The 26,471-nt window shown below is 42.1% G+C and overlaps 1 protein-coding gene across 1 annotated transcript in view; it reads right to left on the bottom strand.

Annotated features, from left to right (window-relative positions):
- Positions 1-26,471, bottom strand: part of PRKCE (protein kinase C epsilon) — a 273,352-nt gene that overhangs the window by 26,310 nt on the left and 220,571 nt on the right. The window contains exon 11 of the mRNA XM_075267024.1: positions 10,733-10,887. Within this exon, the coding sequence (XP_075123125.1) occupies positions 10,733-10,887 (155 nt within the window). The remainder of the gene's footprint in view (positions 1-10,732; positions 10,888-26,471) is intronic.

Genomic DNA, 26,471 nt, shown 5'->3' with positions numbered 1-26,471 from the left:
TTGTGTCACAATGATCCTACTTTTTTTTTTTGTTACATGTAATGTAAAAGCATGCAGCGTTATCTTGTCTGCTACAATGTCAGGCTCCCTGTTCTGTTCCATCCCTTTAATCTTTACATAGGAATGTTGCACATAGTATAATGCCGGGCGTTTTTTAGGTTTCCTCACCTCTCCTAGCCCTTCGATCATTATACTTGGGGGTATGAAAAGAGTATAATGATGACAGTGTTGGTGGGGTTCACGGGCTCGCAGTCCCACTTACTGATCCCCTCTCCTCATCCACAGAAGGAGAAGCAATGGCGGCCGGGAGCAGGAGGGAGATTCGGTAACAATTAAAAAAAAAACAAATGTTAAGTGTCTGCCAGGCCCCCTAATATCCCAGGCTCTGTGGCAGCCACTACCACTACTACCCAACAGTAGTTACGCCCCCTTCCCTTAGTGACCCCTGACAGAATAATGCCACTGATCCCCAATCCTGCAAGGGGCCATTTCCTCTTTAGCGCCAGCCTGCCGTGGTATAATATGTCCAGAAGCTGAACAATGTCATGTGTCCAAACATAAGCTGGGGCACTACACGGAGAAGAACTGGAGGCATGTCTATGTTATCTGCCTATGCTATCTGTGTGTGCTGTGTGCAGAGTCTCCAGTGTACTCCTGCCGTCTCACAGTGTTCTACCTTGCCTCCTGCTTGTAAGATCTGATGGGGAGGAACCTCTCACACATAGGAGACAGCAGAGACATCGGATACACTGAGACTCTCAGTTCTACTGTATGTCAATGATCTGTTCCTTGCTGCTCAGAGCAGAGTAAGTGCAACATGATGACACCCTGCCATCTTCATCTCTGCAACGTCAGAGGAAATGTAGGCTGCATAAGAATATCCATCTCAGAAGGAAAGAGGGAATTGTGATGACCACCCCGATTGTCCAAGAGGTTGACCACACTCCATGATATACCTATAACCTAATAGGGTATATAGACAGGAGCAGATTGACTATAAGGAGTTCTAGACGTAAGGGGGCTGTAAAGATAGAAATCATGTATATTAGGAGTCTAAGAAGACCTTAGAATACAACACGTAAATGAGTAAAGCCTAGTACGTGCATTAAGAACACGTTCCCCACCGTGGAGGCCATACAATCTTCTCTTCGGGGTTTATGCTGGTCATATGAATTCCTTATCGCTCTCGATCCCACACGATACTTTATCCTGCACGTTTACAGTTTCAATGGCAAAAAAGAGCAAAGAAAACAATATATTAAGAGACCTAATAATAAAGTGGCCTTTGTACCATCGTCAGTGAACTGTGAATGTAAAGGGACCTTCTGTGTGTTCTTAATCCGCTTAAGTAAAATCATTTATTAGATAAAAATACAAGATGAAAGAAGGAACCAATGGCATTAGTAGGCTTCGAGTCAGATCAAGCCTTGATGGTTGAATGCTACAAAAATGTCAACAAGCTGTTGGTGATGTCATTCTCCCTCCGGCGTTTTGTGTGTTCTGAGGTTCATCTAAGTTAAATATTTTGCTTTCATATATCAGTTAAGGCTCCGCATCACTTCCAAATTATTTTTCAACCAATACATCCGGTCCATGTGGTATCAGTCTCTATAGTGTACATGTCCGGCGAGAGGGGCCGCCAGGCCAAGACTCGTAAAGAGGCCCCGTAGTCCGAGGAACTGAGGGAAAGGGGTTATAAGTATATTGCAATGTCTTCCTTATCCTTGAATCGGGCATATGGCAATACAAAGAATGAAAATAACAAAAACATAAACTAGATACAAGTAGTCTGTATGTATCCTACAAAAATGTACAACCAATAACCAGAAGAGCCTCCAGAAGTCCCATGCAACAGAAGACAACCCCATATGGAGCCAATCTCTTGTCACCATGTTCTTATCCTTACGGGATGAGGTCATTGATCAAATATCTTGTGTGTGCAATGAAAACAAAGAGCCAATGAAAAATGGATGGCCATGTGTTGTATGGATGGAGAGTGGAGCGCAGGTTTATTTATACTAATGGGCAAGGGAACATTGGCTCAATGTTGGGAAACATTCACAAAAATAGTTGGAGTTGCTTTAGGTCTAGTTCACACGGGGATTCCACGTGACATATTGCGTCGCAGCTGCCGCTACGGGATGCCAGTGCAGCGCATGGGATCTCGTTGCGGCTCTCCACTCTGTATTAGGCCCAAATAAATGAAAAATGAAAAAGAGCGCTAGCGGTCTACATAGACCTCCATTGTGAAGGGGCAGATTATGACGTGGATTCAGCGCCATAATCCGCCCCGTGTGGACGAGCAGAGTTGTCCTTTCTCATGTTTCAAGATATCCTGAGATAAGTGGCATGAGATGACCAGCTAAAGAACAATCTAAGGCCTGGTTCACGTATGCGCATGGGTTTCCGTTCGGGAAGTCCGCTTGGGGATAAAAGTGTTTTTTTTGCATAAAAAAGTGGTTACTGTCAGGAAACCTGTGAGACTATAATGGAGCCTGTATCGTTTCCGCATGAAAAATGCAGAGGGGGAAACAGAATGAACCGAACGCAGATGTGAGCCGGGCCTTAGTTTAAGGCTAGGGCCCCACATTGCGGAAACGCAGTTTCTTTTGTTGCAGATTTGCTGAGTTTTTTTGAGCCAAAGCCAAGAATGGCTACAAAAGGAATGGGAAATATATCGGAAGTTCTTATACTTCTCCCTTCTGCTCAATCCACTCTTGGTTTTGGCTCAAAAAGCAGCAACAAAATTTGCAACAAAAAAAGCTGCGTTTCTGCAACGTGGGGCTTTAGCCTTAGTCTAAGGCCTGGTTCACATCTGCGTTTGGATCTTGGGAAATCTCAAAACAGGCGAACAGCTATGCAAGGACCTTTACTAGAAAATTGTTTCACACTATAATTTTTTTTCCTTAAAGGGATTTTCCAACATATGAACCCTATTTAGATTTACAGACAACTAAAAGTTAAACATTTTTGCAAATATAAATAAAGATGCAGAATTTGAAATTTTCTCTCTAACCGTCTTAGTGGTGACATGTTTTGTCTTGCCCGGGTGCCAATGGATACGACTATGAAGGCAGAAACTTTCCATGGTCTGGAAACCAAGCCATGATTTCCTCCTAAGATAACCCAGCCACGATCATTGCTGACATTCAGAGCATAGAAAGTTCCAGCGTTTGTGGTCAACTTATCAAGGCCACCACTATGATGGAGAAAATCTCTAAAACTCTGCAACATTGTGTACATTTACAAACATGTTTAACTTTCAATTGTCTATGACTTTAAGTAGAGTTATAGGAAAACCCAACAGACCTACAATTTAGCTTCTGACCATCCAAAATATGAACAGAATGAAAACTACAATTGGAAATCATTTCCCTGGTGATTTCCTTTACAGAAAATTTTCTATTTTTTTGTTTTACTAATAAAATCCATATACTACCGCCTACTCTTATTCTAGTCTAATATCTAAAATTCAATTTGCTTCTACTCTGATTTCTGTACAGGACTATGGGGTGGCCATCTTGCCTGCTGTTAACCGCATTTAGTTTTACTGCACCCATAGGGCTATGTTCTAGAGATGCCCATTGACTTCTATGTAATATTGTTGCGGGCATGCTCTGTGACTAGGGTTGAGCTGATCTTCAGATTTCAGGATCGATTTTAAAATCCGATTTCTGATAATTTTCCAGCCGATCCCGATCGTGAAATTTGCTCGATTGCCGATCAGGATCTGATCTTTCCCGATCGCTGAACCCTAATTGTATAATATATATATATATATATATATATATATATATATATATATATACAGTAGGGTTGAGCGGATCTTGAGATTTCAAAATCCGATTTTCAATCATTTTCCAGCCGATCCCGATCGTGAAAATTGCTCGATCGCCAATCAGGATCTGATCTTTCCCGATCCCGATCACTCAACCCTAGTTGTATATTATATATACGGTAGGGTTGAGCCGATCTTGAGATTTCAAAATCCGATTTTCATTCATTTTCCAGCCGATCCCGATCATGAAATTTGCTCAATCGCCAATCGGGATCCGATCTTTCCCGAACCCAATCACTCAACCCTGTCTGTGAACTATGCTGAGATCAATGTGCAGGGAAGGGGGGGAGGAGGAGCTTATTGTGACTAGTTTGATACTTTATATATCTATCTACCTATATATGCATGTTACCTAATGAAACAAATGTAGAGAAGTGATTTCTACAGAACAGGAAGGGTCCGCCCACAAGGAGCACATTCATTTTACAGGAGTATTTCTCTATAATAATAAAGTACAATACGGCACTAAATCATTATCAGTGGGACCGCATGGGGTGTGACGCTATGCAGGGAATGGTAATGCAGACCCATTCAAGGCTTCACTTTGAGGATCTCGGCAGGTGGAATGCCATTGATCAGCAAGTAAATACATATTGTGGGGAAATTTCATCAATACAATACATTACAAGTGTTCGCCTTTTTACAGATGCCCCTGTTATTTTCTCAATGATTAACTCGAAGCTTTTTTTCAAGGCGATGTATAGTAAGTGCTAACATTGCGAACGAAGACAGCAAATATTCCCAAACATCGAAATCCGGTTATACAACTACATGAAATACGCGCACTTGTAATCACGTAAGACACTTTGAACAAAATGCTCCGACCAGTTCAGGATACTCCATTGTGCCAACTCAAGAACCATAAATTATGTCTTTGGAGCAGGATGTGTTTCAGCAAACAAGGAGATGGTTTTTTCCCTTTCAAGTGACGTTGCACTTGGATGCTACATGTAAAGGATAGTGATATAATTCGGCTTTGTTGGGTGCGACACTATGTACATTACAGATATATTTCATGCAGGGTAAACATATAGTTTTGCTGCAAACAAAGTGCTATAAGTAAGAAGGCTAGAAAGAAATAGAAGGATTAATATGGAACCCTGGATTTTATTTCTGGCTATTAACAACATGAAAGAGAAATGTACATTGTATCAATATTTGGGGTGACCTTTGCCCTTTGCCTTCCATCAGTTCTCAGTAGTTGAAGACAGTTTTTGGTAGAACTGGGCAGGGAGGTTGTTCCCGCCGCCATCTTGGAGGACTAAGCACAGATCTGTGGATGTTGCTTGCTCCAATCCGTCTGTCTCTTCATGTCATCCAAGACAGACTGGATGATGATGAGATCAGGGCTATATCTATGGGGGCCGGATCAGCACTTCATGGACTCCTCCTCCATAGAGCAATGGTCACCCCAAATATTGATGGGATTTACATTTCCCTTCTGGCACTCACTGACAGAGTACGGAATATGGGTATAGTGTTGTGTTCAAGGAAGTTCGGGGTATATAAGTTATATAAGGTTATGATATGGGTGATTTAATGTACGCATGCATTATACAAGTTGTGTGGGTCATATCCGGCGATAGTGTTACAGTTAAACTCTATGGGTCATATACAGGTAAACTGTTGGTACATACATTGATACACCAAGGATGTCTTATTACTGTTGTATGTAGGCAAAGGGTAGACGATGGAATCAGAATATATCTAATGGGACTTCCTTAGTAGCGGACTCGCAATGTTTTGGATATAGACTGCAATGCAAGTTTGAGATTCCTTAGACATGACCTTACTGAGAAGAATACCTGAGTCAAGAGTGGGAAAAGCAAACACGAATTTCATACAAATCCTCCGTATACCAGGAATGATGCCCTCCCATATCCCAACCTGTTCATACAGGTGCGCAGTCCTGTAGTAACTAAAAATACCTTTCTTGTCTATGGGCTTATTCATGACCTGCGCCGGCCAAGGAACGCGCTCACAATACAAACACGAGCTGATTGAGATCAAATGGAGCATGGCATCTAAGACCAGAATTATACAGAGAAATTGGCACATTGTAATGTTAACCAAACAGTAATGAGAATAAAATGCTTAAAAACAAATTACATAGGAAGGGATCAGATAGAGTTCAGGGCACTTATGGTGCAGGTGCTACAGGATGGCTTGGGAAAGGGGCGAAATGGTTAAAACATAAAATAAGTATGACACACCCTGTGCATTGTGGGACAACTCCTTTAAAAAAATTAAAGCCAGATCCATTTAAGATTTGGGGATCTCAACAATGTCTTGTCAAAACTTCCCCAATGGGAGCAACCAAATCCAATAGTGTATATATATTGTAAGCCGACGGCTGGTCAGGTAATGGAGGGGGTGTATATCGCGCCCAGACTACTAAGGTGGGTGAGATGAGAAAACTCCAGGAATGTTTGTTCTCAGCAGACAACTTTCGTCTGCTGAGCATTTTGGTAAATGCTCAGTATTGGGCTGGATTTTTAGGAATGGCAGGTAGGTTGGTAGTGGGACCTGTCATTCCACCTCCCTCCAGTCCACACCTTGGGGATGTTCCGGCAGCGACTCAGCTGCAGAGAGTCTCCTCGTCAAGGAGGCTTAAGAAGTTGCTCCAAGCAGCAACAGAGAGGTCATATTTTGGGAGCTGTGTCCTGAATGATTCTACTGGCTTTTCTGCTATTCTAGGGGAGGTCACCTATTCTATGTTTAGTTAGTGCCTAGCCGGGCAGGGATTTATTTTTGTATTGTTTCCTTTTGTTGCTGCGCTACCTTTGTTTTGGACTAAAAGAAACTGGACTTGTGTGTCTATGCCACCCCACCTAGCAACCCCAGACCCTGACACTATATATATATATATATACTGTAGATAACAGTCCACTTTAACAGAATCTTAATGACCCGCTGCAGCCTCCAACCTCAAAAATTAACCAATCCAACTCCAATATGTTCATGGGCAACCGTGACTCCCTGTCCTTGTAACAAGATGCTTAGGGTATGTTCACATGTAATGTTTATTTACTTCATTGCAACATTGATGACAGAAACCTCCAGATGTAACATTGTTGCGAATAGGATAAAAAAAAAACAACAATTTACACTATGTAGCATAAACCTACATGATTTTTATGGCAAATATGGAAATATTTATTATTTATTATTTATAATAGAATTAGAATTTATATTTTATTTAGTGTTATTAATAATGTAATGTTACCTATTATTTCTAGTTATTTTTATATTTTAATCATGTATTATGTTTATATTATTTATTTTTATTAAAATTATTCACAGTATTTGTAATAAATAATATTCACATTATTTTAATAATAAAAAATATATTATATTAATAAATATATTATAATTATTCATATTATTTGTAATAATAATAAATTTTTTATACAATATTCATATTATTTTAATAAAAAAGAAATATATAATTATATTAATAAATATATTATAATTATTCATACTATTTGTAATAAATAATATTCACATTATTTTAATAAAAAATAATGTATAATAATTATATTAATAAATATATTATAATTATTCATACTATTTGTAATAATAAAAAAATGTATAAAATAATATTCATATTATTTTAATAATAAAAAATAAATATATACCGGTAATTTATTTTTATTATATTTATTCCTACTATTGGTAAACATAAAAAAATAATAAAATCCTATTCATACTAATTGTAATAATAAAAACAATCAATAAAATTAAAATGTAAATAAAACAGCAAATATCGAGGTTTGTCCCAAAGATGCAATGGTATCCTACAGTCCATACGTTCATGTAAAGTCAGATTAGAATTTTCAAAATTGACCAAATTGTCAAAATTTCTGGAAATGTCAGAATAAAACTGCAATATTACTGCACAATATTAACTGGAACACGTCTGTAGGTTAGAATAAGATGTTAGATACAGAGAAGGCAGATAAGCCACAGACGGAGACGCGGCCAAACCAAGCAGCTACAACAAAAATATTAGTGCTTGGCTGCCTTAAAAACAATTCTATCACAGTCACGTTTTCGGGCTTTGACTTATGTCCCACGTTGCTTTCCAGGACAGATGGATATGAGCGTTCCAGCTAATCATACTCTATTCATTAGCTAGAAAGGGCACGAAGGGACACTGGAGAGGACGGGGGCCAGGCCAGAGTCACCAAATTAGGTAAAGGTAGCAAACAAAATGTCAGCGGTCTCATCTTTATAGGAAGACCTATCTAAATAGATCAGCGATTTAAAGAGGAAGTAGGATTTGTCATAGAGTTTTTTTAATGGGTGGGGGTCCTGGTGCTCCCCTGGCCTTCATAGGAGGGCATATGGGCATGGGAAGAGCTAGTCAAAGCAGAAGGGACACAGAACTTAGTCATGACATCTATGAGGATCTGATACAAAAAGGAGATTGGAAACTTATACAGACAATAATATTTATCTGCAAATACTGGACAACCCCTTTAATGCTCTAAGGTATCTATGAGTTTACTAAGATGTGATGATGGATGATCCATTTTCTTCCCAGACCTGCCACCAAATCTCTAAAGTGTATGGTAAGCCCATAGCCGTAAACATTACTCGCTAAATTCGCCATCTATAACCAAAAGAATCGAGGTCGTTAACTGATCGCTAACTGATCGCCATTGTCTGGAAATACCATGGACATGATGAAAATTTGTATCCAATAGTTGCCAAATCCATGAACAAGCTGTCTTCAATATAGTTTTTTTTAACATTGTAGTCTATGGAAAGTGGACACAACTGGATTACCAATGGATGGTAACCAAGTGTCTGTTTTGCAATCTGTTTTTCCCTCTTCATTCCTCTGAGTATACTAAAAATGAAGAACGAAGACGAAGGGGAAAAGAAAACCTTAGATCCACCAAAAACGGACACTAACAGATACATTTTTGATGGATATCCAATGACGGAACTGTCAATAAAACACTCAATGGGCGAAAATAGCGTAAGACATGTACGAACACAGTGAGGAACTTCCATCAATTTTTGTATCCTTTGTAAGATGACCAAGGTCTTGTCTTGTTCACCCCCTGACTTTGGACTGGTGACGCTTATCAATGTTTCCCCTCTATTTTGATCTCTCATAACAGGGCGTAACTGTTTTGCCTGTTTGGGTATGGCGTGCGGCATTACATAATCCACCGTCCACCCCTGAAGTATAATTAGCTCTGTTTATGTTAGGTAATTTGCAGATGAGCCATGGCGGACCTCCCAACTTCCTCCGTTTAGGAAACATTGTATTAGTGTCTTGTAGGGACAAACCATCCAGTAATGGTAAAGAGGAACAAGCCCTCCTGTCTACATCGGAGCCTCTTCCTGTACATGACTCAAGAGTGATGGGAGGAAAGGGCACGGACTTGAAAGCCTCCCATCTGCTGCCCATTTACTCTGGAGACGAGCGAAACAAACTCAGGAAGTGCCAACAAGCTAAAGACGCAAGGGAAAGAGCTGAAGAGATTGCCTTGATCTCGGCAGGGTCACTGGTGGGCCACTCTGTGCCAGGCATTTCATAAACCTGTATTTGGATTAGAGTATTGGCACACACAGCTGCTGATGGCTGGAGGCGCTATCGAAACCTCAACACTCAGAGAAGATAAACAGCCTAAAGTGCTTGAGCAAGCAAACTGGAACAAGCGCACATTCAGCTGCCCGGACACTCCATACTGTTTCCCCAATAACACCTGAAGATTTACAGTAACAGCTCAGGTGTGGAAACCTTTCATGCCATCTAGATGAGGCAACAGAAGGAAACAACATGTATCTCTGGTCAATGCAAACCACCGGGCAAAGGCCATGAAGCAACATGGTGCAATTCAGGGTATGCAAGGGATTCTACCATTACGGTAGGTTCACATTAGCCTTCGGGTTTCCATCCTTTGGGTCCGCTTGTGGGAAATCAGTGGACCTCCATAGACTATAATGGAGTTCGCCAGGTCTCTGCCTGGTTTCCACCATTTTTATACCAAAATCGTCGGAGAGAAAAGTCCTGCAAGTCCGCCAATTTTTGGATAAATCTGGGTCAGAGTGCCCGATTGCTAGTGTGAATCTACCATCATTTGTCAATTTGAAGTTTTTTCTCTAGCCCCCACCGTTCCTGAGCAATCAGAGCTGTTCATTTTGGTGCTGGTATATTAAGTAGGCTCTCTAATGTCAAATGGGTTTTGTCTTGCAGGAGAAGGCAAGGGGGTGTGAGTCAGTGCTCCAGTGAGAGGTATATAACGTGTAAAAGCCCTAAGTCACACCCCCTTACCTACTCCTGCCTGACACCTCCCACTTGACATTGGAGAGTCTAGTTAGCATATCATGCACCAAAACTAACTACAGCGATTACTCGGGAATGGTGGGGGCCAGAGAAAAAATTCCAAGTGCACTGGAATCAGTGGAGAAGCGTCTATTACAGGATCGTGGTCTTCTTTAAGACCTGGGCTATATTGTGGCTTATTATTGATATTAACTATTGATCTACAGCTTAGTGCAAATGGTTGCATTACATTTTTTGCTTGTGGACCATAGCTGTGACGCAAGAGTTAAAATCAATCAGTAGTGCTATATAAAACCACAGTATAGGCGAATTCCCCTTTTTCACAGGATATGTCATAATTCAATGACACTTTGACCTTTGCCAAATTCACTAGTAACTTTTTCCTCCAATGCAAATTAGGCAGGAACACCAGTAATTGTCATGTGTAAATTCCCTTTTATGTATCTCTCATCCATTGCGATTTCTCTTTTCACCTTTGCTCTATCAATGATCAATAACCTATAATCACCTCTAATCACCTCTAATCTTTTCTTATCACTTCCAGTTAGCAAAAAGGAAACTTAAAAGAAACCCAGATAATGGCTGAATACCTGTATATGACCCCATGCTGATGAAGGAACATGAGAGCCGAGGTTACTTCTGCAGCATAAAATCGTGATCGTGGCTCATCGAATTTTCGTGAACGCTGGATCTGGAACATCAGGTCTCCACCATTTACGTACTCCATGACGAAAAAGAGACGATCCTGTAGGAAAAAAAACAAAAGTATTGTTGACCTCTTTGTACAACTTTTTGGCTTACTGGAGCAGATGGGCTAATACTTTTTGCACTGTAGTCAAACAATGGAAATCCATCAATAAATATTAAACTCCATTTGCAGCAGAATATATATTACATATATTGCTCTTCCAGCAGGTAGAGATGGCACTGGCTGTAGCATCATAGGATTAGTAGTATAACATGTGGGGTGAGAAAGCAGGGTGAAATCTAAAAATCAAGACTTAGTCTGATCAGAAGGAGACAAGAGGTTGCACTGCAAGAAGTATGTAGTGTACACTGTACATATGAGGAGTTCAGAGTGTGATAGAGAATCGGGTGGGGGTTTCCACATGAAAGTAAATTACATAGAGAGACAATTTTAGATTGTTCAATATATAGAGAGGAGGATAAGTGCACTGCTCCAGCAGGTAGATATAGCACAATATATAGAGAGGAGGATAAGTGCACTGCTCCAGCAGGTAGATATAGCACAATATATAGAGAGGAGGATAAGTGCACTGCTCCAGCAGGTAGATATAGCACACTATATAGAGAGGATAAGTGCACTGCTCCAGCAGGTAGATATCGCACACTATATAGAGAGGATAAGTGCACTGCTCCAGCAGGTAGATATAGCACACTATATAGAGAGGATAAGTGCACCGCTCCAGCAGGTAGATATAGCACACTATATAGAGAGGATAAGTGCACCGCTCCAGCAGGAAGATATAGCACACTATATAGAGAGGATAAGTGCACTGCTCCAGCAGGTAGATATAGCACAGTATATAGAGAGGATAAGTGCACTGCTCCAGCAGGAAGATATAGCACACTATATATAGAGAGGAGGATAAGTGCACTGCTCCAGCAGGTAGATATAGCACAGTATATAGAGAGGATAAGTGCACAGCTCCAGCAGGTAGATATAGCACACTATATAGAGAGAGGATAAGTGCACTGCTCCAGCAGGTAGATATAGCACACTATATATAGAGAGGATAAGTGCACTGCTCCAGCAGGTAGATATAGCACACTATATAGAGAGGAGGATAAGTGCACTGCTCCAGCAGGTAGATATAGCACAGTATATAGAGAGGATAAGTGCACTGCTCCAGCAGGTAGATATCGCACACTATATAGAGAGGATAAGTGCACTGCTCCAGCAGGTAGATATAGCACACTATATAGAGAGGATAAGTGCACTGCTCCAGCAGGTCCAGCAGTTTCAAGTCCAACCTATAACCCTACAATCCCCTACAGTGTTGATCCAGGGGAAGGCAAAAAAACCCATGAGGCTGATGCCAACTGTCCCATTTCAGGGGAAAAAATTCCTTCCTGTCTCCAATCTAGCAGTCAGTATAAAAACCCTGGATCAACGTGTCCTTAAAATCTAGAGTACATAACCTGTAATATTATTCTCTTCGAGATAGACATCGAGGTCCTTTTCAATGAATCCACCACTGTGGTTGTAAATTCCCCAGTATATTACAGTTGTGGTGAGGTGGAGGAGATATTAATAAGTCTTATTTACATGCTGCAAAAAATTGGAAACTGACCTATTGTGCACATATGAAACGTCGATATATGCAGCAAATGTTCGCTTTGTTTTTCATACTTTGCAATGCAAATCCATGAAAAATCTGCAGCAGAGTATCTTCTTAGTCCTCGGGTTAGCAGGAAACATATTATGTTATTAAGGCTGAGGTTCCACATTGCAGCTTTTTTTGTTGCAGATTTTGCTGCAGTTTTTTGAGCCAAAGCCACTAGAAGTGGATTGAGCAGAAGGGAGAAGTGTAAGAACTTTGTGTATATGTCCCATTCCTTCTCTACCATTCTTGGCTTTGGCTGAAAAAACTGCAGCAAAATCCGTAACAAAAAAATCTGCATTTCCAGAACGTCTCCAGTCCCGTCTTCCTCCGGCGCTCTCAAACTGCCATTGATAAAAAATGGCACGGGTGCATGCGCAGTAGCATGCTGCTACTACTACTGCTACTGCACATGCACCCGCGCCATTTTTTAGCAATGGCAGTTTGAGAGCGCCGGAGGAAGACGGGACCCGAGGACATCGCTGGAAGAGGAGGCGTGGCTGAAGATGATGTCGGACACTGAAGGCCGACCCACCGTGCATGATAGATAATATTAGCATATTCTTTTTTAGGGTTTTATTTTAAAATGGGGGGGGGGCATAATTTTGCTGATAGAGTCCCTTTAAGAAAGGTCATCAATAGTTCAATTCCAGGAAAAGCCTCTAAATTAATTTGGACGTAGACAGTAACGAGGATGGACATGTAAAGTAATTGGACGTCCAATGAACTGGTAACAGGAAGTGATGTCATTAGGAACAAGGCCAAAAATGTTTCCTATGTGAGCGGATAACTTGGTTGAGTTCTACTTTAAGGTTACGTCCAAGGTTGAGTTGTCTACCTTGACCATCCTCGAAATCTCCCGCACCAAGACCGCTGATCTTTCCATGTGCTGCTATGGCAGGATATCAAAACCATAAACTGTGTGATGGGAAATGTGCAGATTTCTCAGATGATCTGTAAGTCACACATGCAGACTATATTTATTCTCCCAAGACTGGAGCGTACTTAGAAGTAAACACATGAAGACGACGCTCAAAGCTGACAACTGTTCCCATGCCTCAGACTTGTGCAATTACATAAAATACCGAACCATGCCAACACCGAGACGCAAGAACAGCTCAAAGAAAACAACACTCAGCTCCCCGGCTAGATTTGCACAATCTTGGCAAGATACAAGACCACATGCCTTAGTCATAGTCTTTCAGATAACCTGTCTTGTGTTTCAGTTTTTGCAAATCCTCTTGTAAGGGCTAAAAATATTTAGAGTGCCCATTCACCTTTGCTGACCCTAAATTGATATATCTGGGAATTGCATAAGATCCCCATTGCAAACATTATGTCCCACCCTGGAGCAACTTATAATAGCAACTATGCTGAATACAGCTCTAAGGCTAGATTCACATAGTGGTGCGGGGCATTGGCCGTCCATTGCGGTTTGTCGCTATTGCTTAGGTCTAACTAGCAGGGACTCCTGAGCTGCAGAATCCGTGGCAAGATCGAACAGGGTGCTGATTTTTTAAGCATCCTGCTACGATCTTGGCCTCCCTTTGAAAACAATGGGCGAAAGATTCGGGGCTGGAATCTGCTCCCAAACCCGTGACAGATTCCTCTGTGTGACCCTACCCTAAGGTAGCCATGAAAATTCATCTCAACACAATGGAAATTGGTCCGGTTCTAGCATTAGGAACACTACAGTATATGTGAGAGGATTGCCAACTGGTGAAGATCCTTATGGGCAACCTTTCCCTACAACAACAACTCCAACTCTTTGCATTCTTCATTAGGCGCCGCTCCACTGATTCTGGTGCAGTTGGAATTTTTTGCAAATATAAATAATTAAAAATTATGCAGAATTATAAAGATTTTCTTTAACCCTCTTAGTGGTGACATCTCTTGTCTTTCAGTTCCCTATGAACACGACCGTGAATGCAGGAACTGTCTATGATTTGAGATTTGTCAAAAACCCAACCAAGACGTCTGTATTGTGGAAAGGTTACCAGAGGAACACTACATGTATGAGAAGATAACCCGACCACAATAAGGACATCATGGCTGGTTATCAGGAGGACACTCCATGTATGAGAAGATAACCTGACCACAATAAGGACATCATGGCTGGTTATCAGGAGGAAACTACATGTATGAGAAGATAACCCGACCACAATAAGGACATCATGGCTGGTTATCAGGAGAACACTACATGTATGAGAAGATAACCCGACCACAATAAGGACATCATGGCTGGTTATCAGGAGGGAACTACATGTATGAGAAGATAACCCGACCACAATAAGGACATCATGGCTGGTTATCAGGAGGACACTACATGTATGAGAAGATAACCTGACCACAATAAGGACATCATGGCTGGTTATCAGGAGGACACTACATGTATGAGAAGATAACCTGACCACAATAAGGACATCATGGCTGGTTATCAGGAGGACACTACATGTATGAGAAGATAACCTGACCACAATAAGGACATCATGGCTGGTTATCAGGAGGGAACTACATGTATGAGAAGATAACCTGACCACAATAAGGACATCATGGCTGGTTATCAGGAGGACACTCCATGTATGAGAAGATAACCTGACCACAATAAGGACATCATGGCTGGTTATCAGGAGGACACTACATGTATGAGAAGATAACCCGACCACAATACATTATTGTTACTATACGTCCTCACTACTAGAAGCAGAGAGCATACTCATCACCTCCTGCCGTATCTAAACATTGGTGGTTTCAAACGGATTTTCAATGGTTTTGACTGAGCGCCAGAGTCCTTGTATCTCCTCCTGTATCAGTCAGCAGGAATATTACACCCCCGGCACTTTTTTAACGACTTCACCTTTTGTCCCCAGTGTTTTTCTTCACCTGTTCAACAAAGGAGACCTTTGGCTGAACCCAATATCTGCTATAGACAATGTTTACCATCAAAGTATCTACAGTATAATATGTACGGTCTAATCTATATAACACCAACCTAGTCCATAGCGCAGCGTACAAATAGTAATAGGCTATAGTAATACAACCGTGCAAAATTCTCGACCGCAAAAAATCTAGCGAACTTCCCATGAAATTCTCAGCCATGAATACATTTTCATGGGTGATTTGCAACTCTTGTGAGTTTTTTCTTTCATGGGTCCATTGTCCTTAGGGGTGGGAGAGGTTCACGAAAAACAGAACATGTCCTATATTATCACGGATCATGGACAACATGGTCAAGTCATCTGGTCCCAGCCCACAATGGATCGTGAAGTCTATGCACACAAGTGTATACGGCTTCATGGTCGAGCTGTACAGTCATGACATGGCATATATAGAAGTCTATGGAGAGCTAGCGTTCTTTCATATGCTTCATAGTTCCAAGTCCTAGAATGACTTATTCCATTAGACATTGTGTTACAAAGTGAAAATTGAGTAGAACGCATCCCAAAATTACACAGATCACGGACTCCACATGGTTGAGAAACTGGGTCATCTGAACATGGCGTTAGCCCCATTCTATGCACACGACTGTGCCATTGCTCTGAACAATTTGTACAGTGCTATGATATGACACTTAAGGAGGTCTATGGAGACATAGTGGTTTTTTTACACCTCAAATGTCCAAATCTGAGCATTGCAGAACAATATGCACAGTGGAAATGCTGCAATTTCCAAAAAAGTTGCATTTTTGGAAATCGTAGCATGTCAGTTATAGTTGACTATTGTTAGGATAGGTCATGCACTGAACATCCATGAGGGTCCGACACCTGGGACAGGCACAGATAGGAGAGCCAATCCATTATTTATCCCCTTTAAGTGAATGAGACTGAGCTGCAATACCAGACACAGCCTGTGCACGAAAGTGGTGCTGTTTGCAGACAGTATACCCCTCTTTGTAATCCCATATGGCCTCCTTATCTCCAACATCTCCATGTAGATGTGTCTCAGTAGCTGGGCCAGTAATGGTCGGGATAATGGGAGGATGTGGCAGCCACAACCTTCGCAGAGATTGATGAGTGATTTCATTAGCCGAGTAGTACACGGAGTCCTGCCAGCTTCATCTGTTTAGATGAACATGAACCATGCTCGAGTTTTTGTTGTTTATAAGTGGGAAGGCGGCATTGCGGATAAGCACAATGACTGAAAGAACGGCTTTGATGTTTTCTGTCCGGAAAGATGTTGATGAAACCCTGTGACACTTATCAGGATTCCCCGTAATGAAATCATTTAGATGAACAGATCTGACATAAACAAGCACAAGCGCGCCGCGTGATCGCAACAAACTCAGCGGCCCTGTGCATGCGACCATACATACATGTCCGGCCACAGCTGGGGAGCCACGGGGCGTGACACGTGACTTCAAGGGCTTGTCCATGATCTCTAGATCACTTATCCAATATCTCATCAGTAGGGTCAGGGGCCAAAACCCGGCACCTGCACGGATCAGCGGTTTGGGATTGCATCTTGGTTATTTACTATACAGTGCAATGAGTTAGGCTTGGTGTCCTCAGTTAGCTCCATGCCCTGTATAGTGGGCACAGAGGTGCAGCAGCAGTGCCTGGGGGTCGCAAGCCGATAGGGGACTGCCTAGGTCATCAAGGGGGGCACAATCAGCACTTTCACCATTACTGGAATCAGCCACTGCTTACTGGGGGCGCTGTTAGGTCTTTGCTCCAGCACCACCATCACTATGACATAGTGTGCATAACACACACAAAACTGAAAAAGCACCTTTCATGTCCATAGATATGCGGTATTATTTATGCTGAATTCAGCGCACTGTCCCGGGATGTGCCCCAGCACTGGAGATATCGGTGCCGTTACGATCGACACCAATATCTCTCCACTTTCACAACTGCGGGTCTTGCAACTTAGCAAAGCCAGTATGGCGAAACGCTGCATTTTTCTCTGCGGATTTTCTGCACTTATTATACCTATAGGGAAAACACTTGTGCATTTTTTTTTTTTTGTTGCAGTTTTTTGAGCCAAAGCCAGAAGTGGATTGAACCGAAGCAAGAAGTATAAGAACTTCCTATAGATTTCCCTTCCCATTTGTAGCCAATCTTGGCTTTGGATCATAAAACCGCAGCAAAATCTGCAACAAAAAAAGCTGCGATTCCGCAACGTGGGGCCCCGGCTATACTGTGTTTTTGAAAACCCGGCTTTTCCAGAGCGTTTTTTTTTTTTTTTTTTGTAATGCACGGATGGGATGAGATACAAACAAATTCACTTTCCCACGTTGTGGAAACGCAGCTTTTTTTGTTGCAGATTTTGTTGCAGTTTTTTGAGCCAAAGTCAGGAGTTCATTGAGCAGAAGGAAAAGGAATAAGAATCTTACTCTATATTTACTCTATTCTTGGCTTTGGCTCAAAATCTGCAACAAAAAAGCAATTTTTCTGTAATGTGTGGCCTCCGCCTAAGACGCAGTTTTTCCGATGAGGTTCCACAACGCGGGGGCTTCAGCCTATAACTTTGCCGTCCGAATCTCTTGGTTCACGCTTCACTTCTGTTGTAGCAGAGGATTGTGCTCACGTAGAGGCCAAGGTTCCCAGGGGTGAGCTCATTATATTTTTTCTCTTTCTTGATACAAGCTGAATGCTGGGACTGAGGGGATTATATTGTGTGGGGGGGGATTGATTTTCTCAAGGGTTCCCTATTGTCTAATTACATAAAGCAATGCTACTCATGTGAGCCCATAGAAGGGGTTGTCTACCCCCCACCCTGCACGATGACCTCTGCACCCAACAGAGCATGCTTAGAAATCTCCCATAGCTCTCAATGAGTGCTCTCCAGATGGTCCATGTGGCTGCTGTAAAGCATATCTCTAAATGCTGTTATTAGCAGCTTGGCCAAGATGGACGATCCCATAACCATGTATAGAAAATAGAAAAATATAATCGGATTAGAAAAAACCATGTTTCACTATATGGTTACAGCTCACTATATAGTAGCCAGCAAAGCCGACTGTACAGTAACTCTCCGTGAACCGCCATGAAACACGGAAACTCATAAATTTCATTCATGTTGAAAGAGGAAAGTCTCCTGGTAGGAAACGACAGTCCCACGTAGCCATGATATATACTGACTACTTCACACTCTAATCCCTTATCGCCACCAGAGTTCGTGCGGCCTCTCATGATATCGCCGGCCGCCCCTGGACGTTATACCCACCAATTCCGGCCACATTACTCCTAATTTCAGCACACACATAACAAGCAGATAAGCCTTATCAGCCGGCCCTGAGCACTGCTTTCCCATTTCTTGCACAGTTTAGAATGAATACAATCTTTATGGCATTTGATTAATCGCAGGGAAAATTCTTCAACTATATCATGTCAGGATTTAAGGGGCTGCAAAAATAAAATGGTACCAGTCACGAAATGCCCATATGTCAATGCAAACTGCTGCTTGCTTAAAGCCACATGCTGTAAAAAAGGACTAAATAAAGATTTTTATTTTAAGTACTGATCGCTATATAGGGAACACAATGTACATTTATTTCCCTATCAGTATGTCCTTGTAGAATGGGAGGAAATTCATGTAAACAAGGGGAGAACATATAAACTCTTTACAGATGTTGCTCCTAACGGGATCTGAACCCAGGACTCCAGCACTAGCAAAGCACCAGTGCAAACTACTGAGACACCGTGTTGTATCAAGTTCCATCCGCTATGGCAGGGTTCTCACATGCCGCCTCCCCGTTTCTCCAGATTCAGCTGCAAAGCCTGACCCACTTCTAAAGCGTCCTGATTTTGTAGGCTGCAGGAGCTCGGGCAACTTCAGTGCTCTCTTCCCCTGCTCTGGGTGCACTGCTGTGATGTATGAGTCTTCTTCAGGTCTGTTTGGGAACCCGCAAAATGGAAACTCAATACGCTTACCCGTAGAAAAGACTATAGACTATAATGGGGTCTACCGGGTTTCTGCATTTTTCAAGAAGATTCGAGGAAGGAATCCCTTAATGGAAATGAGGCGCTGGTGTGAGCCCAGCCTTAAACTTGGTTACATCTGTAATATTCTCCCAATGTTCCGATTCCAATGTTCCACCCCTTCCCCCACCTCTATTTCTAGGTTTGTTCCGATATGACAGACTTCTTCTGTGTTGGTTATATTTATTTTTATATGGGCAACCACCAAATAACTTTTTGTTTTCCTAGACAACCCCTTTAGGCTAAGGCTCCACGTTGCGGAAACGCAGCTTTTTTTGTTGCTTTTTTTTTTTGGAGCCAAAGCCAAGAATGGCGACAAAAGGAATGGAGGATATATAGGAAGTTCTTATATTTCCCCCTTCTGCTCAATCCACTCCTTGGCTTTGGCTCAAAAAATCGCAACAAAATCTGCAACAAAAAAAATCTGCGTTTCCACAATGTGGGGCCCCAGCCTTAAGGTCCTTTACTTGTACTCCTAAGGAGACTAACAGATGAAGCATGTGGACATTCAATAAGGACATGTTTTGGAGAACATAGACTTCCCACCATTACATATGTTTTATTTTCTCCGACCATCATAAAATTTTATTAGCCGATTATGTTACGACAGGAAGCTTTGCTGAAACGGTTTGTTTAGAAGTACACAGTCCAACGCTGGAAGTCCCACCCGACCCTCCAATATGAATGGACGTTTCCTGCCCCCAATGTCTTTTGTCTGCGCACAGTCATGCCCATTTATTATCTGTACTGTGCACAATTCATTAGCCTTTGGCAAACTACAAGTTTATTATTACACCTTATCTCGCTTCCAACACCATTACCAATTTATAGTCAAGATCTACAACAATATAAACCATCCCTAAAAAGATAAAGATACCAAAGAATGTCACTGAAAGAGAGAAAACATTTCAGATGCAAATTCCAGATATTTTTTTGCAACGAGAGGATGGGAATACCCAGAATTCCATCCACTTTGCAGGTATTGTAAAACAGAGCGGTTTTCGCAACATGGAGCCCCGGCCTTAATCAGGATAATCTGGGTTGTCAGGGTCAAGTAGAAAAACAACGGTAAAATAAAAAAGAAGTTACATTTACCTACCCCCTGTGATCCGCTCAGGTGTCACCGGGGTCACACGTAGTAGAGGGATACAAAGATGGAGATGATGAATAGGTGTGATCGTAGGGTCCCAACCCAAAATTTCAGCAAAGATGGAATGTCACACGTCAGATGTGCAAAGTGTAGAGCTCTACGCAATAAAAATCTACACTTTGCACATCTGACGTGTGACATTCCATCTTTGCGGGGTCACACATGTTACAAGTGAGACCAGTGATAAGTATAAGGGTTCACGTCACTACTTGGATTTCGTTTGGGGGATTCCGTCCTGGAATCCACTTGAAAAATGCACACAGAACCTTTCTCTCTGTACTTTTGGATGGAAACTGGATGGACTCCATTATAGTGTATGGGGTCTGCGGCTTTATGCGGATTGGGTCTCCATTTTTTCGGTTTTCTAAGTGGACCCAAACAACAGAAACCCAAGCGTAAGTTTGAGCCTAGAGTAGCATCCATTTCTATTTTATACTTCCCCCAACAGTAGTGGGTTTCACCGGTTTGAATGGAAAACCCCTTTAAGTTTCTACGTTCCTGAGACTCAATGCCCTCGATTTATGCGTCGGACTCTCCTTTGCTCAAGTCCAGCAGTTACCTATGGAGCCCACTGACTGTAATGGGGTCTATCGGGGGTCTAGTGTTCAGTAACTGAAAGTAGTGAAAAATAAAGTTTTATATTGGAGACTCCGATACAAATGTAACCCCGACCTTACCAGTATTGACTATTGATCCAGAGGAAGGCGGAAAAATCCCCAAAAGGCTGATGCCAGTTGCCCCATGTCAGGGAAAAAAATTCCTTCCCACTCCCAATCAGTACAAAACCCTGGATCAACTTGTCTACCCAAAATCTAAAACCCATAACCTGTAATATTGTTTCTGATGAATTCTATAGGACTCTACAAAGACAATCCTTTACTTTTGTCCCCTCCCCTGAGGAGCCCTCAGTCTAATCCAATGGAATCCAATGGAATCCGATGGAATCTCATTTCCCACTGGTTCCCACAAGATACAAGTCTGTGTATCAAATTCCTGAAAATCCCTTTACCAATATACAATTCTTTCTCAACAATTTTAATGGTTGAAAGGGTTACTAAGTTACATATATATATATATATATATATATATATATATATATATATATATATACACTCAAGAATGTTCTAGTATCGCAGTCGAAACAGTATTTCACTTACAGTAACAGTTTGTGCTGCAGAGCTGCGCTTCCAACTATAAAAATGACTAATAACCATTGCCAGAATTTTGGATGGCGCGGGGCCATCTATAGCGCACATACAAATATACACAAACCTATACTTTCCAGTTCTGTATACTTTGGGCAACGTTATCTCGAAAGATGAATAAAAAGCAGATTTGGGTTTCATGTTATATCCGTGTCAGAATCTCGCTCACATTTACTGGTTACTCTTCCCCGATGTCAAGTGATTCTGCAGCAGAGGGGGGGAGATAAACTGTTTCTAGTATGCAAAGTGTCCCAGTAATGTTCCCACGTACTTCTAAACAAAGGTCATCCAGTAAGCGAGTGACGGCTTCGATCTCAGTGTGGGGAAAATACACAGGATAATATAGCAGCAGTCACCGCAGCTTCTTGCCAAAATGTATTATTATTCATAGCCTATCTGAACAAAATGTTCCAAGTTACGCAAAAATCCAGAAAAGTCGCCTGATACAAAATGTTTCAGTGAACCATAAGTCAGTGAGCTAAAACAAACTGCACAGTGTGCGTGCATGACATGGTAGCCCATCCGGACCTGACGTGGACAACGTGACACTGGCAATTCTTGGATGGTGTCCAATGGAGGTCAATACATTATGTAATGAGTGGGAGACAACATGACAGGCAAGTACAGCGCCATAAAAATCTATGACTTTTTTTCGATTGTCTGGGTAATGCTATATTAACCCTTCCCTCTACCGGCTATAAGGACCTTTGCACACAACTTTGTGCGGGCCGATGGCTGTGAGTGAACGGCACAACCAGTGCACGGGTGGGACACGGATCCCATCGATAAATGGAGGCTCCAAAACCAGACAGGAATAGGATTTGTCCTGAGTTTGCCCGGGAATGAGTGAATCTGGATACTGATCTAGAACATGGTCGCGTGCAAGGGACGGGATGATCCTTAAAGGAGTTTTCCAACCTCAAATCAAATTTTTTATACGGATGACTTATTCAATCTATATGTCATCGAAAGTAATTTGGTTGAGGCCACCATGTTGCGGAAACGCAGCTTTTTTTGTGGCAGATTTTTTTTGCAGTTTTTGGAGCCAAAGCCAGGAGAGGAATGAGCAGAAGGGAGAAGTAGAAGAAGCTTCCTTTATATTTCCCATTCTTTTTGTAGCCATTCTCGACTTTGGCTCAAAAAACCTCAACAAAAACTGCAACACAAAAAGCTGCTTCTTTGGTTGCAGATTTTGCTGCGTTTTTTTTTTTTTTTTGAGCCAAAGCTAAGAACGGCTACAGAGGGAATAGGAAATATATAGGACGTTCTTATACTTTTGCTTTCTGCTCAATCCGCTCCTGGCTTTGGCTCCAAAAAATGCAACTAAATCTGCAACACAAAAAGCTGCGTTTCCGCATCGTGAAGCTTCAGCCTAAACCATCCACAGGTCCTTATCGGTCCATATCCACATTTAAAAAAATAAACCTTTATACCTACCTAGAGATGAGTCTGATGTGCCCCAATGGACTCCACAACCTTTTATAGGATTTGTAGCAGGATTTCAGAGCAAAAAGCTGAGAAAATCAAGCCAGGACTCCTAGGAAAGAGAGTACTGAATACTCTACCCACACAAGATGACTGACACGTATTCCTCTATAGGCTGAGGCCTCACGTTGCGGAAACGCAGCTTCTTTGGTTGCAGATTTTGCTGCGTTTTTTTTTTGAGCCAAAACTAAGAATGACTACAGAGGGAATAGGAAATATATCGGACGTTCTTATACTTTTGCCTTCTGCTCAATCCACTCCTGGCTTTGGCTCAAAAAAATGCAAGTAAATCTGCAACAATAGAAGCTGCGTTTCCGCAACGTGGGGCCTTAGCCTTAATGTAAGTACAGAGAAGGTTGCCAATCACTGTGTGTGGGCCGGGGTATCAGGACTCTTACTGTCTCTTCTAGGGGTCCAGGCAGGATATACTCAGCGTTTTACCCTGAAATCCTGCTACAAATCCTACCAGTTTAAAAAGTGCATGTCTTAGGCTAAGGCTGAAGCCCCACGTTGCGAAAATGCAGTTTTTTTTGCTGCAGTTTTTTGAGCCAAAGACAGGAGTGGATTGAGCAATAGGAAGAAGGGTTAGAGCTTTCTATATAGTCCCCATTTCTTTTGTAGCCATCCTTGGCTTTGGCTCAAAAAAAAAAAAAAGAAAAAAAACGCTACAATATCTGCAACAAAAAGAATCGAGTTTCCGCAAAGTGGGGCTTCAGCCTTAAAGGGGTTTTCAATTTTTCTTCATCCGTATGTGATCGGTCAAGGTCTGATACCCTATCCCCGCACAGATCAGCTGTTTTGCCAGTCTCTGGGTGCCAAAAGGTGCTAGCGAATGAGTAGCACCACTCATTTTCAAATAATCAGAGCTGCATTGTCATTCCCTGACACCACCACTAGGCAGTGGATGGGGCTACAGGTCCATTCCTATTCCAATTAGAAGATTCTGCTCCCCGGTCCGGGTGTCGAACCTCGCCATATCCCATACCCATGACCTATTCTATGGAATCCCATTAGGATTTTCTACTCCAAATCCTATAAAATATCCTATAAATTGTACCGCAACGCTCAGCTTCTCTCCCTCTATCAGATCCTGCTCTTGGAAAGGGCGTCAAATATCACCTGATATAGTTGCTTAATGGAGTTTCCAGGTTTTTTTCTTGTAATATTTGGGACCTGGACCAACATTGTTAGCGAAAATACAATTCTGATTTTCCAAATGATGGCGACACCATTTTATTACACACCTCGTCTACTTGAGGTCTCAAAGATTAAAAAAATACAGGAGCATAAAACAACCTTAAAAGACTCAAAATAAAATAAATTCCATTACACTTCAGGTGGACTTCCCAAAATAGAGCCAATGAAAACACATAGGCAAGTCCAGTGGAAGAGAAACGAACAATGAAGAATTATTTCTACTGTTGGAGTCCAGGAAGTGAAATGAAAACAGCCTGAAAATCCAGGGCCCTGCTATTAATCTGCTGCATTGTGCTGCGCTATAATTAAGAATGGGAACTAAGCTTTTTATCCAAATAACTGCTCAAAGAATGCAAAAGTATTTGTGAAAGTATTCTAAGGATAGACGGAGATGAAGTGTAGGCTTGGAAGTCCACCAAAAACCAAGGACTTAGGCTCCGTGCACATTGCTGAGACTTTCATCTGCAGAACACGTCAGGAAGAATTCCTGCAATAAGCTTCCCTCCAAAACAAGGCTCCGACACGGTACATGTATATAGTGACATACATCGCCCATTGGATCTTATTGTACTAAAAGTATACCGCATAGCATGACCCTCTATATAGTAGGGTGACGTCAACACATCCCACTGACAGAGGATGCTTCCTCATTCTGAGACTAAGGTTCCATTTACGTGAAGGTGTCCTTTGTCAGGGTGTTTATTCGTGTATTGGGCCGTAAATCCGGGGCAAAACTCAGGACAAGTCCCAAGACTTAAGGTCATTGAAGCAAGAAATTGGTGAAGGCTTCAAGAAGTTGGTGATGTTAGGTTCAACATCCAATATGATAATCTCTCTACTGTCAGAAGGGCAGTCCTGGGCTTGAGGAGATAGTCAGGGACCGCCCACCTGACAGTAAAGAGCATAATCCTGATAAAACTAACAAAAATGATGGCTCAGGAATGGTGGAGGACAAAAAATTTCCAACGGTTTCAGAATCAGCAGCACTTATGGAAAGATGAAAAGAGTTGGTGGAGGTGGAGAAAGGTCCTCTTTAAAGAGGTCCTCAGGACTCTATAACACATAGCAAAAGATATCCTTATCTGGGGTCACAGCAGACTGTTTGATATATGAGCAGCCAAAGCTAGGTTCACCCCCACGTTGCGTCTTCTGTTCGTAGGTTCTGCTTGGAACTTGAAAAACGGAAACCCAATCAGATTAAAAAGCGGGCCGCAGAAACCCATAGACGCCATAGGCTATAATGGTTTCCATTGGGTTTTTGCCCAAAAAAGCAGGGCTTTTCTCTCCACATTTTTCAAGAAGAATGGGGGGCAGATTCCCCAAATGGTCATTGCACGTAGATGTGAACCTAACCTAAGCCTTAGCTTCTTATACAATAAAACCTCTCTGAAACCCCCCACCCAAAAGTGCATAAAAAGTAGTTCTCTAGGGCAAGGGTCCCCAACTTCCGATCCGCGGACCAGTACAGTTCGTGGGGCATGTTGCACCTATCCGCGGACCGGCGGCGAGGAGTCAGCAGCTGCCCGGGGTTGAGCCAGGACCCGCCAGCCAGCTCCACAACACTGACGCTTGGTTGTTGCTCATCGGTATAAGGTGAGCAAAGTGCGGGGTTGAGCCGGGACCCGCTGTATGTCCGGGTTTCTAGTACTATGTAGGACATGCAGAGGGTCTTGGCTCCACCCCGCACTCGCCTACCAAACTTTGGGCAACTACATTATACGTCACTTGTCCCTGTGATGTGTAATGTAGCTGTTTTGAGGCTGTAGTGAAGTTAATAGCAGCATTGGGAGTGATATCCGTCATCAGTAGCCATCTTCATAACCTGTGGCGGTCTTTTCGAAAGGTTTCATTGTATCACGTACCCCAATTAAATGACCTCTAAATGTATCAATACAATAACACATGTAACCAGATGGAAAAGTTTGGAGAAGAAATACAGTGACACCACTTGGAGAAGACAACCTAAAATTGCTCTGAGACATGGTCTTCTATGTGGTTGGTCCTTTCACAAAGGGTCTAGATGA

The sequence above is a fragment of the Leptodactylus fuscus genome, chromosome 3 (genome assembly GCF_031893055.1).
Source record: "Leptodactylus fuscus isolate aLepFus1 chromosome 3, aLepFus1.hap2, whole genome shotgun sequence".
Taxonomy (NCBI): Eukaryota; Metazoa; Chordata; class Amphibia; order Anura; family Leptodactylidae; genus Leptodactylus; species Leptodactylus fuscus.
This window is presented reverse-complemented; position numbering and strand designations above follow the sequence as displayed.